This window comes from Salvia miltiorrhiza, chromosome 5, assembly GCF_028751815.1.
Source record: "Salvia miltiorrhiza cultivar Shanhuang (shh) chromosome 5, IMPLAD_Smil_shh, whole genome shotgun sequence".
NCBI lineage: Eukaryota > Viridiplantae > Streptophyta > Magnoliopsida > Lamiales > Lamiaceae > Salvia > Salvia miltiorrhiza.
Window position 1 is genome coordinate 54738598 of NC_080391.1, and position 14408 is coordinate 54753005.

A 14408-nucleotide genomic window follows, 5' to 3' on the forward strand; every position below is an offset into this window, starting at 1 on the left:
TATTAAAGAAAACATTATACGACCATATTTTAAAATAAATAGGTTTGGGATATCTCAAGATATACTCCATATTTTAAATTAAAATTGCACTAAAATTTTCTTTTTACTAAAATAACCTTATTTATTGTGTGTAAAGATAATATGTAAAACAATAAATAAAGTAAAATAGAATAATTACATATAAACTATATATTTCAAATAATATTATTTATATTTTTAAATGTGTAAAAAAGCAATATGAACTATTAAGTGGAATGGAGGAAGTATTATAAGAGCATCCAGAGTGGTTCTCTTACTCTTTCTTTTTAGTTTTGATTTTTGTATTTTTCATTTAACTTTAATTGCACAAATTTAAATAACACAATTTACTTCAAATTAAAATTGCATTAATTTTAAAAACCTACAAATTACATAAAAATTTAAAAATATAGCTTAAAATAACTATTTCGGCCCTAGAGGTCCGAAATATCATCGAACCATTCGGCCATTTTTGGAGGAGGAGAATGAATTGAAGTAGAGAAAGAGAGAATGGATGAAGGTGTGAATGTATTTGGAGAAATTAGATGTATTTATAGGGAAAAAAATGGGAGCAAACGGTCAAATGACCGTTTGAAACAAACAAATAAATAAATAAATAAAATAAAAATCGGCAAAAGAATCGTTAACTTCAAATTCTCGATTTTTTTTTGTTATCAGCGCGTGTAATCACGCGCCCAACATTTCAACAAATGAGACATACTCATTCTTTCGAGTAAGACTCGAGTAAAGGGGAGGCCACGGTTGACTCGATCCCAACCTTACTCGAGTAAGGGAGATTGAGTTGTCTACTATAGATGCTCTAATAACTTATTATAACACGTCTAAAATCAAAATTAGGATGAAAGATGATGAATTTCTTAGCAATCAAAATCTACCCTTTTAAATTTTACTTTAAATTGAGTGATTCGAACTAATAGAAAAATCTGAAATTAACTCCACGAAACCATATACTATATTTTTATTAATGTGAATTTCAAATGTTGGCCTGACTTTTTCTCAAACAAAGCATACAGCAAGGGTTTAGTGAATCGAAATATGCATGTGTGATAAATTGCTTGAGAAAAAAAAAAAAAAAAAAGAAGAAAAACAAGAAGAAGTCATGTTCGCCAATACATAGAAAAACTCGGATAACAAAAACCTCGTACAATACAGACAATGACGACGACGACTACAGTCGTCGTCATCGTCTGCAAGAGAAAAACAGCAGGCAGAGAGACTAATCCCAGGAATCTCATCTCTGTTTTAGTTTCATGATGACATAAACTTGGGATTGAAAATATCTCAAACTGCCGACTGCAGCCTGCTCTGCCGCTTCCAATATAACTGTCGCGGCCGGCCTCTTACTGCTGCAAAAACCAAACACAGTCTGTTAGTGTCTTAAACGACGTTGATCGGCTCAGTTGATGCCGGAAAACAACTTCAGTTTTTCACCTCTGCCTTCTCTTCCTTGGCCTCGTCGCCCTTGGAATTCTCCTCTCCTGCGCACACACAAGGCATAACGTCGTTTCTCATCAGATTTAGCTAAGCTTATTTTAAAGAAGCTATAAGCGGTAAGTACAACTTATAAAATATAGTGTTTTAAAAGCTCATAAGTTGTCAAAGTGTTTGGATAAATTGCATTTATGAACTCGTTTTTGAATGAGTCGATTCTGTTTACCTCCATCTTCAGGCAAATCGGAGGTCCAGAGAGTGAGGTTGTCTCTCAACAGCTGCATAATCAAGGTGCTGTCTTTGTAAGACTCTTCGCTCAATGTATCCAACTCCGAGATCGCCTCATCAAAAGCTTGCTTCGCCAAATGGCACGCCCTGCCCCGTCATCACATCAATCAACCCATTCTCTTTCCATTTCAAGATCCAAAAATGTTCGACACGAGGGCAAAACTAGTACGAAAAAGGTACCTCTCGGGGGAATTCATAATCTCGTAGTAGAATACTGAGAAGTTCAAAGCTAGACCTAGGCGGATCGGGTGAGTCGAGGGGAGCTCCGTACTTGCTGTGGCTGATGCAGCCTACAAAAACATGCAAAATATTCCATTCATACGAAACCACATACCGTTGAGGATGTCGAAAGAATGAAGTTACGACGCGAGAAACATGTTTACATGTAGATGTGATACTAATATTCTCATTTATAATGTGGCAAAAAATGTGGGATAAACGTTTTTTTTCACCCTAATGAACATAGAATAAAAAAAAAAGTGGGAATTGACAAAATTTTCTCATTTTTTCATGATAAATTTACAACTAAAGAAAACACGACTTCATATGTTAATAAAGGATAATATTAGATTCTCCATTTTGTATTTCAAATCATTTGAATAAGATAAAGAACTTGCCTCATAGCCCTTAAGTGACTGCTCAGCTGCCTCTTTTCTTTGCTCATCGGTCTTGAACTCAGCAAGGTAGCGGTAGTAGTCGCCTTTCCTGCATTCGAACGAACCATATCCAATGAGACCGCGGAAAATTTTCCACTACCAAAGTGAAAGACAACTGTTGGAGTGTTTTGGCTATGCTTATTTTAGAGAGCTTATAAGCTCCTACAACTTATGAGATGCAATATCTCAAAAGCTTATAAGTTATTAAAATATTTGAATAATTGAGTTTATTTCGTCAAACACTTCTCAAGAGCTTATAAGCTACAACTATGCATCATTATAAGCTTCACAATCAAGAAACTTGTTTCAGACACGCATTGAATTTGCATAGAAACAATAAACAAGAGATGTGAATGTAGTCTTACATCTTGTAGTAGAAAACTGTGGCTTCACCGGAGCCGGAAGAGGGGATGAGATGCTTGTCTATGACGGAGAGAATGTCGTGGCAGATGCCAGCAAGCTCGTCCTCCACCTTCTGGCGATACCCCTTGATCAGCTTCACGTTGTTCTCGTTCCCCTTGGCCTCCTCCTTCTGCTCGATGGAGGACATGATCCTCCACGAAGCTCTACGCGCGCCAATCACATTCTTGTAACCAACAGAGAGGAGGTTTCTTTCGTCCACAGACAGCTCGACGTCTAGTTTCGCCACTTGCTTCATACATTCAACCATTTCTGACAAATACAAAACACCAATGTGGTTCATTTTTATCATATCATTGTCGATTCAAAGCTCAAAACAAAAAAGGTGTTACTTTTAACGGATTTTCTAATGTAAGTGAAAAGTATATGGATAAATAAGGATTTAAATTCTAAAATATTTTCGAACTATCAATTGTATCGTGAACTATGAAAAATATTTTTTATTATTCATAAACTATTAAATTTTGTATCAAGTGTACCCTCAATCCATTTTTCCGCTATAGAATTACTCTTTTTTAAACTTACGTGGCACAAAACAACGTCGAAATCTTACTAATTAAAGAAAAAAATCCAAATGCATAGTGAAATAATCAATTAAAGGGAAATGATAGGCGCAAAAAAGACCTTTTTTTGTTTCATATAAGTGAAAAAAAAGAATAATTTCCTTTTTGTTCCATGTAAGTGAAAAAAGAATAATCTTAAATACAATTATACATTCATGCAATTCAACAAACACATGGTGCGCAGTTATAATCAAAGACAAATCAAACACACCTTCACACATCGATGCGTTGAAAATTTGCGAATCCTAAACATACACATTCCACATAATTACAAAAAAAAAAAACAATCCAATGATCTACACATAGCAGCTGATTCTCTTTCAGACAAACATTAAAGTTAATAAACACATAGACATTGCAAGAAAATAACATAAAAAAATTTGATTTTTTTTTGTTCTTTTTTTACTTTCAAATTTGAAAAAGATAATACCATCATAACGCTCGGCTTGTTCTGAAAGCTTAGCCATGTAAACATGAGTCTCTCTCTCCTTCTCCGTCGACATTTTCTACTTAACAAAAAAAAATTAAAAAATCTAACTTTTCGTCGAAAGTTTGAAGATCCGAAAGAGAAAAGGTGAAAACTGTGACTTTTTCGTGTGCGTGCGTGTGTGAAAATTTAGCGGAGAGTGAATGAATGAGGGAGAGTGGAGATAGATGGTTTTTATGTAGGATGTTGGGAGGAGTGAGAGAAAGAGGGAGGGGAGGCACGACGAAACCTGGGCCGTTGGATTGGTGGGAGTTGAGGCCGCAAATCGTGGAATTTGAAGAACTCGCCATTACACACGTGTTTTCAGCTCTCACTTGGATTTGTTCTTGCACGTCATCATGTAATAATACTCCTGTATATCAACACACCATTTTTCACAAAAAATTGATCTTGCCTGTTACTATAATTTTTCATATGCTCAATTTTAGAATAATGATAGTAATATTATATATTGAATTCATGATTTTTTCTAATGATTATTAGAAGACATATTTAAGGTTCTAAAGTTATTAAATATGGAATATATATTTAAAAGTACTTTTATTTGATAATAAAATATACTTCATTCGTCTCATTGTTCTTCTCACATTTTTTTTATTGGGTTGTTTCATTGTTTTTGTGTCATTTCCTAAAATGAGGCCAAATTAATGGGCAATAACATCTTAATTTTTGTGTCCATACAATTTAACTTCACTACCTACAATATCTTAATTCTCGTATCCAAAAGAAATGGAATAAGAACAATGGAATGGAGGGAGTATTTATTATATTCACAAAATATTTTTGTAATAGTCGTACATCGATTTTTTAGAAAATAAGTAAGTTATATATTTGGTGAGTGAAGAATAATTCACATAAATTAGAAAAGAAAATGATGATAGTTAAGAGAGTTATGTTTTAAAAAAAGGTAGATTCATTGATGATAATGCGTGTAAATACGTAAGAATAAAAAATAGATTAAAAATATGTTTTGTGATCGTAGGAAAAAAGAAATTGTACTCCAATTTTTGAGTTGGATGCAAATATTTTCAAACTAGTAGTATTAGAGAAGGCAAAAAACGTGTTGGGCCGCCAATTTTCATTTTCGAGTTTCTCTTAATCAAGTTGTCGTTTAACGTTTTAGTTAGTTTTATAAGATCCTACCAAAAAAAAACTCAGAATTTTAAGTTAAAAAACATTTCCAAAATAAAATGCGAAAGTGATTTGTTGAGAAGGGGGAAACAAGGTTGGAAAATCAATTTGCAACATGATTTTACAATGCGTTTGTTGGAAGATTTGAAAAACCAGAAATGTAAAAGTGTTCAAGAAAGGAAGTTCCGACAGCTCTAGAACGGTGGATGGAATCATTTTCTGCACGTGGAGATGGCTAAAGGCCAAGAGTCTCAATCATTTTATTCATTCACCCTTTGAGTGGATGTTGGATCCCGTTAGCTGCTTCCCTGTAAAAATTGTTTGAGTCCTATTTGTTTGATGGTCCGGAGATTTTCTTTTTCGATTTAAAGTTGTATTTTGATTTGTTGGTGACTCTGTTCTAAAATCTTTGAGCTGAGTACATCTGGTATTCTCTCCTTTTATTTATAAAGTTTATTTACTTTTCAAAGGGAAAAAATAAAAATAAAAATCGATACTTCAAAACCGAGTTTAAATGCTCACTCAATTTTACCTAAAGAAATTCAGCAGTGGCAGTGGAGATTAGAGCCAAAGACTAGATTTTGCTTTCCCAAATTTCTTCAACAAATTCCCTCAAAAAAAAAAAAAAAATTTCTTCAACAAATTCAAAGCAATGCTTCGACCCACAAAATTCACCAGACCTTCCCTAGCCCTCCTCCACTTCCACTTCCACTTCCAGTCCTTAACCACCGCCGCCGCCGCAGCAGCGCCGCCAACCCCGATCGACGAAGCCCACCTCCTTCGGGTCTGCACAATCCTCTACCAACAGCAAAATTCCCCCGACGCAAAGCTGCACTCCAATCTCACCAAAACCCAATTCCACCTAACCCACGAATTCTTTCTTCAAGTTTGCAACAAGTTCTCACATTCATGGCGGCCCGTCTACAAATTCCACCAATTCTCCACCTCCCACCCGCACTTCGCCCACACCGCCACCACCTTCAACAAGATCCTCGACGTCGTCGGAAAATCAAGAAACCTCGACCTCTTCTGGGCCCTCTGCCGGGAAGCCGGCGAGCGCCGCCTCGTCAACGTCAAGACCTACATAATCGCGCTGCGCACGCTAGCCGCCGCGAGGGAGTTGAAGAAATGCGTGGAGTTTTTCCATTTGATGAAGGGTTTCGGGTACGAGTATAAAGTCGAGACCTTTAACACTGTGATAGAGGTCTTGTGTCGGAGCAAGCTCGCCGAGGAGGCGAGGCATGTTGTGGTGAAGTTGAGGGATTGGATTAGGCCCGATTCGGATACCTATAGGTGGTTGATTCATGGGTTCTGCGATGTGGGGGATTTGATCGAGGCGTCGAAGCTGTGGAATTTGATGGTGGAGGAGGAGGGTTTGGAGCCTTGTGTTGAAGTGGTGGAGTTGATGTTGGAGGGTTTGTTCAAGAAAAACAAGTTTGGTGAAGGGTTGAAGCTCTTTCAATCGATGAGGGCGAGGAGGGTGGAGTTGGGGTTGTCAACGTATCGCCTTGTGATGGAGTGGCTGTGTAAGAAGGGGAAAATGGGGGAGAGTTATGTGGTTTTTGAGGAGATGAAGATGAAGGGGATTGAGCCGGACAATGAGATACTAGGGTGGATAGTGTATGGGCTTATGAGTAGGGGGAGAGTGAGGGAGGCTTATAGCATGTATCGAGGCGTGGAGAATGTGCAGAATGGCGATGTGTGCGTGCACCATGAGATGATCAAGGGGCTGTTGAAGTTGAAGAAGGCTGGGGAGGCGACAGAGGTGTTTAGGGAGATGGTGAGGCGGGGTTGTGAGCCCACGATGCACACGTACGTGATGCTGCTGCAGGGGCATCTGGGGAGGCGGGGGCGGAGAGGGGAGGATCCGTTGGTGAACTTTGACACCATCTTCGTGGGAGGGTTGATCAAGGCGGGGAAGTCGTTGGAGGCGACTAAGTATGTGGAGAGGGCGATTAACAGAGGGGCTGAGGTGCCGAGGTTTGATTACAACAAGTTCTTGCATTACTTCTCCAACGAGGAAGGGGCCGCGATGTTTGAGGCCGTGGCTGTGAAGCTGAGGGAAGTTGGGTTGTTTGATTTGGGTGATATATTTGGTAGGTATGGGGAGAAGATGGCCACGAGGGATCGGAGGAGAAGCAGAGCAAATCAAAGTGTTGAATCATCTTCTCCTCCTCAGTAAGATGGCCACCATTGAAAAAAGATATCCATTCACTGCTCATCTTCTAAAGCTGCAGTCTCCAATGGTGGATGAAATGGTACTTTTCTTAGTAAAGTTTATTACTATGTTTCAGCATTACTTATCAGTGTGGCCTAACCTGAAATTGGGCTTCTTGAGCAGGTCATTGCAGAACAGCTCAACATTAGGATGGGAAACGAAACGAGATTCGCAGAAATATTCAATGCAGAGAGAATGCATTTTACTGTGAGTATTCTAGTACTACTATAAACACATTTCATCTATCTGCTATTGAGCCTATTATTATGGTTATTCTGAGGTCTATTTCTTGATTCAAGAATTGGATTGGAACATATGATTTCATGCTATTCTGAGACATTGTGACGATGAGGCTGGACTGCTTATCAGAAATAAATAAAGAATCCGGTGTAGCTTTACATTTTTGGTTGATTTACTCACTTTACCTTCATCACATGATTATGATTTTCAGTAGGTTTCTTGTGTAGCTGTATTCTGGTTCTGGAGTGCTGAATAATAAAACAAGATCATAATTTATACCGTCTGATTACCTGCACAATTGAATTCGCTGACGATAGGAAAATCACAAAAGATGCCCAAATGAGAAATATGTGTTGTACTCTATTGAGCAGGTCGTTGCAGGGTGGGAGCCCTTGCAAAACAGCTCAACATTAGGATGGGAAACGAGATTCACAGAAATATTCAAAACAGAGAGAATGCATAACTGTGAGTGTTCTAGTACTGTAAGGGGGCGTTTACTTTGTATGGTTGATTATATGCATGATTGAGTATTATTTTTAACCTCGAGAGTATGATTTCTCGAATCCCACCATTTCAATGGGATAAGAATCAAGCAAAAGTAGCTTAAATGAGTAGTAGAACTAGAAATAATCAAGGGCTCTAAAGTTTCAATCCATCAAAGTAGACAAGGGATTAGCCTTACTGTTTTTATCTATCAATGTTAATCCTTCAAAGTAAACGCCCCCTAAACAGATTTCAAGAATCGGATTGGAACACATGATTTCATGCGTAATATGGCGTGTTGTATGTTTTAACTCGTGCTATTATATGCTCACAACATCTTTTTGATGCTATTAGTCATGTTTCTTGACCCCAAATCTGGGAAAAAAGCTTTACATTTGTGGTTGATTTACTCACTTTACCTTCATCACATGATTATGATTTCATTTTGTGCTTCGATTTTCAGTAGGTTTCTTGTGCACCTGTATTCTGGTTCTGGAGATATTAGAGATGGTGAATTACAGCCTCAGAAACCTGAGTTGTTTCAACTTATGATTTGGGAAAAATGGTTGCAAAATTTTTGGAAAATTGTTGGTATGAAGAGTGCTTCTGGATTTTTCAATGTCTCGACGCTGGATGGTTGCATCAACTATATTTTCTTGCAAAAGCATGTTAGTATATTTGTTTATGAAAATAAAAAATGTGAAATAAATTATATCCTTTTGTCATGAAAAACGCATTCCATTATTTTATTGTTAAAATAAATTGATTCATGGCATCGTATTAATCGAAGTTGAATCACAAATTCGTTCAAGATCTTCAACAAATTGAAAAGGCTCAAGGCATTTTGTTTCAACAAAAATTAAGTTATGATGGTGTTTTAAGCGGTGATAAAATTATACTAATATTCATGTGTTCGCGTGATACAAATTATTCGATAATACTATTATCAAAAATGTGATGTATCATATTTTTGTGGCTGAACGATTTTTTTTATGAAGTGGTCTCCTGTACACTCGGGTTGTACCCGACTCGGATCCTAACCCGGTTGAACTATCATGATCCATTTTTTCTTGAAATGACACAAACACTAATACGAAATGATACTAACACGATCTTGAAATGACAAACACTATTTTGTTTTACAAATGATACTAACACTATATGTAAATGACACTAACGCTATATCGAAATAACACTAACACTTGACATTCGGATATGATAGTTCAATTGGGTCGAATCTGGGTCATGATCCGAGTCGGGTACAACCTGGGTGTTCAAGAGATTTTGTGTTTTATTATTTGGATGATTTGAGTTAATTGTGACATTGTATGAGTAAAAAAACAGATTTCGTCCCATAAGAGTGTGCATTTATTTTTATTTTGGAACATCCCATAAGAGTGCACTTTTCTTTTTTGAATCCCTTCTTTCACTAATAAAATGGGCACCTTCTTCCACTAATAACAAATTCACCTAATATTTATTAAAAGCCGTGCCACCACTAACCATACGTATGCTTATGGGAACGAAGAGAGTATTTTAATTTAATTTACTCAAATTATCTGTAATAAATGTTTTCCTAATTTGTTCTAACAATTTGAGAATCGCCAATATAAATATTAAACTTAATTTCAGAATCGCTACCGATATAATCTCACCGTCAATGTCAAGTAGATTTTAAAAATTGTAATCAATTTAATTTAATTTAATTTTTTTAACTAATTTAATTTAAAATTAATTTCAAACTTAACATTAATTTTTTAATATAATATTAATAAATATATTATTGTTGCTGATGTCATGTGTTGGAATTTTGTGGGCAATGCGTAATTAATTATTAATAAAACCTAGCATTATAGCATAGACTCTATCCCAACCGTCAAACAAAAAAGTGCACTAAATTCAGCTCCGAAGCACGTGTTATTAGCTCCTCTATCACGTGCGGGTTAAAACCCGGGTCATCGCATTCGGATCTTCATCATCTCTACAAAAAACGCGATTCGTACCAAAAAATTTCCCCCAATTCCCCCGATTCCCTCCAATCTCATCATCGTGGGAGTCTCCAAATTCGTTTTAGTTTTGCTTTTGATTTTCAATTTCGATATTTTTTCCATTCAATTCGTTCTATTCTCTTTCGACTGATGTCTCTCTTTCCGATTTTTTGTTGATTCCGAAAATTCTAGGTTTTCACTGTAAATTCTCAGATCCGTTAGATTTATTCATCGATTTTATTTGGAATTTTCGTATTTGCTATTCGGATCTTTTCCTTTTCGTTTCCCCTCTGTAAATTGATTTTGAAACCCTAATTTTATCCGGAGATCTTTGGACACCTAGGGTTTGCGTATTCGTGGTGATTGCTCAATCTCAAGGCTACTCGGATCCGTGAATTGATTTAGGGTTTTGGTACGTTTATGTCTTAATTTGATTTTACCATTCTTTTGTATTTTGTTTTGTTTTGGGAGGGGAATCTGTACATCTAGGGTTAGGGTTTGGGTGTGAAATTGGGGGTTTTCCTTAGCTCTGTTTTTATCTGCAATAGTTGTTGCTAGTGAAGTCTCAGGTGGTTTGGGTCATGAAATATTCTTGAGTTTTAGCTTATTTAGTAATAGAAAATTATTTTTTTGCTAGTTAAACCAATGACACATGCATGTGTTGCTTTCCATGGGAATCTTACACAATTGATAACAAAAGTAATCTATAGTCTCTGATGTGTTGTAAGTTTTTATTTTTCCAGTTGAAAGTATTTATCAATAATGCCTTTTGTGTCGTGTGGAAAATTGGTGAATGTCATTCATTACCCGTTTAATGTTACTTCATCTGTTAATGACAAAGTGACTCTATGTCTTGCTTTGATCATGTTGGTTTTCACAGTGCATAGTTAGGTAACTTGGTGTTTGTTGGATGTTGCTATTGCAACTTGTCTGTTTACTTTACATGTTTTTACAAGTCTTTCATGTATCTAGTTCGTAAAGTCCTGTGCTTATGTAGCATGTAGGTTACAGTTAATAAATTATGTTTGTCATTTTAGTTGATGTCTATTTCCTAGCTTCTGAGATTGTGTTCATATGCTTGCTTTCTCATATCTCTAGATTTCCTTTGCTCTTACTAATATATAGACTAGGGTCCTTAAAAATGACCAGTCAAATATCTAAAAGCATCCGGAACATTGTTTCACAAAAGAAAATTCTAATTCATTACTTGGTAAATAGAAGGTCTTTTGAGTTTCTGCCTATATGTATTTTCTTTCTTAGCAAAAAATTAAAATTTGGTTTTCCCTTTATCCTTTGTATAGAGGATGGGAATGAAACGTCCTTTTGAAGAGGGAGATTTTCCAGAGACCTCTTTCAGGCAACCTAAACAACGGGATTATCATGGGAAGTTAACCTTAAATGCAGAGGACTATCACATAGCGACTCTGGCTGTTCAATCTCCTGGTAAAATTTGCTATTTGATTCATCTGTATTTATGAATTTGTGGGGGTATCTGTATGTTTGTGCTGACAAGCTATTTGATACTCACGAGTATGATGCATTACGCAGAAAAAGCTACATATTTGATTGATCTATTCATTGTGCATCTCACATGTATGATGTTGCCTTTTTTTTTTCATTCGAAAATATGGTGATTGGAAGCAACTCATGCATGTGCTATCTGGTTACATATTGCACAATCTCTGGTCAATCCGGCATTGCTCCCCCAATTGATATCGGTATTGCATTTCAGGTGAAGCAAAGGACAGCTTTTATCAGTTACATTTTGAGCCGCTTGAAGATGGCGAGGCTGATAATGATTCTGTAGCTGACAAAGAACTGGAAGCAAGTGCACCCTTGTCGTTGGTCACCAGTAGCAGCAGCGAGGAAGATGCCGTGATTGGGGAAACCTCTGACTGGTCTTGTTTTCCTGGATATATTGATATTAGCATTCCAAGGCGCCCCTCGAATCAATTTGACGATCCCTACATATCTTTGTTTAACTCTCCTCCTAGGAAAGAAGTTCCTCTTGGATCTGATCATCAAGCTGAAGTCCCACCGTGGGATCCAAATGCCAGTTACTTTGGTGATGATGACAGAGAGGCAAGACTAATTGGAACCTGCATCATTGCAATGCCCGACTCAAACGATTCAACCATGGAAGGAGTTGGAGTTGGGCGTGGCAGAACAGATTGTAGTTGCCTGGATATGGGATCCATGAGATGTGTGCAACAACATGTGCATGAAGCAAGAGAAAAGTTACGGGAGACTATTGGGTACGAGAATTTTGTGGAGTTGGGTTTCTGTAATATGGGTGATGAGGTAGCATACCAGTGGACCCCTCACGACGAACAAGTCTTTCATGACATTGTTTACTCTAATCCTGCATCACATGGTAGAAGATTTTGGAAGCACTTGAGTGCTGCATTCCCAACTCGAACCAAGAACGAACTTGTCAGCTACTATTTTAACGTCTTCATGCTCCGGAGGCGGGCTGTTCAAAATAGATCTTATTTGTTGGAGATAGACAGTGATGATGATGAGGAGCTGAGAGGTGTTCATGGAGGCTCCCATCAGAGCAGATCTTATCCATCAGATCAAGAAACCGATTTTGAAGATCAGCAAGGTCGCAAGGGGGAGTTCTATCTTCTCGAAGGAGAGGACGAGGACTCCACGGTCGAGTCGTTCGGCGACCAAGATTTAGACGCGAGCTGGGTGGACGACTTCTGGTCCGAGCCTCAAAATGGCTGCGAAGAAGACGAGGCGAGCAATCTCAATCTTAAGCACGACGTCTCTGACGTTAAAGCCAAGAAGCTAGATGCCGTCGAGATGAATGCCGGAGAAGATGATGAGTCGCTGCACGACGACCCCAGGTTGTATACTTAAAATTTTTGTGGCCTTGAAATTTCCTGTACAAAAACGTAGATATCGATCGGGGGTGGAGGAAAGTGAAGGCTAAGTGTTGCCTGGCCTCAAACGCCCAACATAGTTAATTGAACCCATTTATTTATACATAAGAAGCTCTTGCTCTTCTAATTATTAAACCCCATGTTTTGTCTGATTTACATTTATTTAGATTAGTTTGGAATAAACTATCTACTCGTTTATCAGGCTTATGAGAGTTGCAAAAATGGCCAACATTTTTTTGGACATTGTACAGTTCTTTTTTTAGGGGAATATAGTATTTTATTCGTATTATTATTATTATTATTATTTTTTTTTTTTTTTTTTTAGATCGGAGACGTCTCGCTCCTGTGGTCGAGACGTCGCCGCAACCACTCGTCCTCTCTTATTCCTATCCTAGATCGGAGACTCCAAAATAGAACAATATCCCAAAACTAGCTAGCTCTTAACTCTAGGTTCTAGCTAGCTTAAAGCTTAATTGTGATGGAACAACAAAGTCTCAAAGCTAAATGAGTCTATAAAATGGAAGTTGGACCAAAGTTGGCCTACATTATCTCAGGCTTAATTTGACATCTCTACTAATAACCACATCAATTCAACTCCAAAGTTATAAAAAGAAATCAATAATGTCAAGATTTTACTATAATAATGACAATTTATTATACTATTATATTTCACTACTTTCCCAATGGTGGAGGGAATTGCCAAAACACATTGGAATCATCGACAAAAGCTTCAAGGACAAATACTTGGTTAACCTAAAGTCCTTTAATTTTGCTCTACATCAAGAAATACAACAACAAATCTATCTAAAAATATCAGCAGCCAAAAATGCAAAAGATGAAAATTAAAAAATTGATGTAGACTTGGTGGCTAAATATGACTGGCTATCTAAAGATTTGATGACTATTTATGTGAAATCAAATCAAATATTGACAGTGTATTATAGGGGAATAGTGAAATATTGTAGAAGTTTGTTGAAGAGTGGAAAAAGATTTTGCAAGCAGGTTATGGCCCAGATAGTGAAGTATTATTATTAATTGGTGAAAAAATTGATACAATTAAACGAAACATGTCATATCTCATGCTCATATGTATTTGGTAGGACCTTTTCCAATACAGGTGTCAGTGTTGCATAAAAAAAGATATTTTTTTTGCCAAAAAAAATTGGAGTTTTATGAATCTCTTTGAGTCTACGTAATTTAATTGATTAAATTCTGAGCTTCTGATTAATAGATACTCTCTCTCTCTCTCTCCATAAAAGAAAAAAAAAAGATATTTGTAAGGTGGAGCAATATATTTAAATTAAATAGTTTTTTTTGTGTTTATTATGATATAATTATGAGAAACGCAAAATAAGTCAATCTTTTCCTCACAATTCTACATAATAATTTACAATAGGGTTCTCGGGGTTTAAATACACCAACTTTGAGGTAGTTTAATTTTACACATAAATTTTAAAAAATATCAAAAAAAATACATGAACATTAATATTGTAATCCCTCCGCCCTATTACAAATGTCCCATTACTTTTGGGCACGAAGATTAAGAAATGTGTAAGTAGATAAAGAGAGTTGGTAG

General features: G+C 36.7%; 3 protein-coding genes across 8 annotated transcripts; 2 read left to right on the forward strand and 1 right to left on the reverse strand.

Moving 5' to 3' along the window:
- Window positions 1–968: 968 nt before the first annotated feature.
- On the reverse strand, window positions 969–4195 carry LOC131025150 (14-3-3-like protein GF14 iota). 4 transcript variants are annotated; one of them, XM_057954778.1, is made up of 7 exons: window positions 3828–4195; window positions 2780–3086; window positions 2376–2463; window positions 1939–2048; window positions 1697–1845; window positions 1471–1517; window positions 969–1382 (listed from the first exon to the last, which is right to left on the reverse strand). In XM_057954778.1, exons 1-7 carry the CDS (start codon window positions 3898–3900, stop codon window positions 1380–1382), a joined length of 777 nt encoding a protein of 258 aa, XP_057810761.1. In that variant the 5' UTR covers window positions 3901–4195; the 3' UTR covers window positions 969–1379. The 4 variants fall into 4 exon arrangements, with proteins under 4 accessions (XP_057810761.1, XP_057810760.1, XP_057810759.1 ...); XM_057954777.1 differs by having other exon boundaries at window positions 969–1385; window positions 3828–4189; XM_057954776.1 differs by having other exon boundaries at window positions 969–1517; window positions 3828–4129.
- Window positions 4196–5512: 1317 nt separating this feature from the next.
- LOC131025151 (putative pentatricopeptide repeat-containing protein At1g26500) lies at window positions 5513–8740 on the forward strand. 3 transcript variants are annotated; one of them, XM_057954779.1, is made up of 4 exons: window positions 5513–7273; window positions 7357–7440; window positions 7845–7938; window positions 8420–8740. In XM_057954779.1, exon 1 carries the CDS (start codon window positions 5668–5670, stop codon window positions 7195–7197), a length of 1530 nt encoding a protein of 509 aa, XP_057810762.1. In that variant the 5' UTR covers window positions 5513–5667; the 3' UTR covers window positions 7198–7273; window positions 7357–7440; window positions 7845–7938; window positions 8420–8740. The 3 variants fall into 3 exon arrangements, with proteins under 3 accessions (XP_057810762.1, XP_057810763.1, XP_057810764.1); XM_057954781.1 differs by having other exon boundaries at window positions 5625–7273; window positions 7685–7938; XM_057954780.1 differs by lacking the exon at window positions 7845–7938 and having other exon boundaries at window positions 5592–7273.
- Window positions 8741–9878: 1138 nt separating this feature from the next.
- LOC131025152 (uncharacterized) lies at window positions 9879–12967 on the forward strand. The gene is made up of 3 exons (XM_057954783.1): window positions 9879–10356; window positions 11246–11387; window positions 11677–12967. Exons 2-3 carry the CDS (start codon window positions 11249–11251, stop codon window positions 12807–12809), a joined length of 1272 nt encoding a protein of 423 aa, XP_057810766.1. The 5' UTR covers window positions 9879–10356; window positions 11246–11248; the 3' UTR covers window positions 12810–12967.
- Window positions 12968–14408: the final 1441 nt, after the last annotated feature.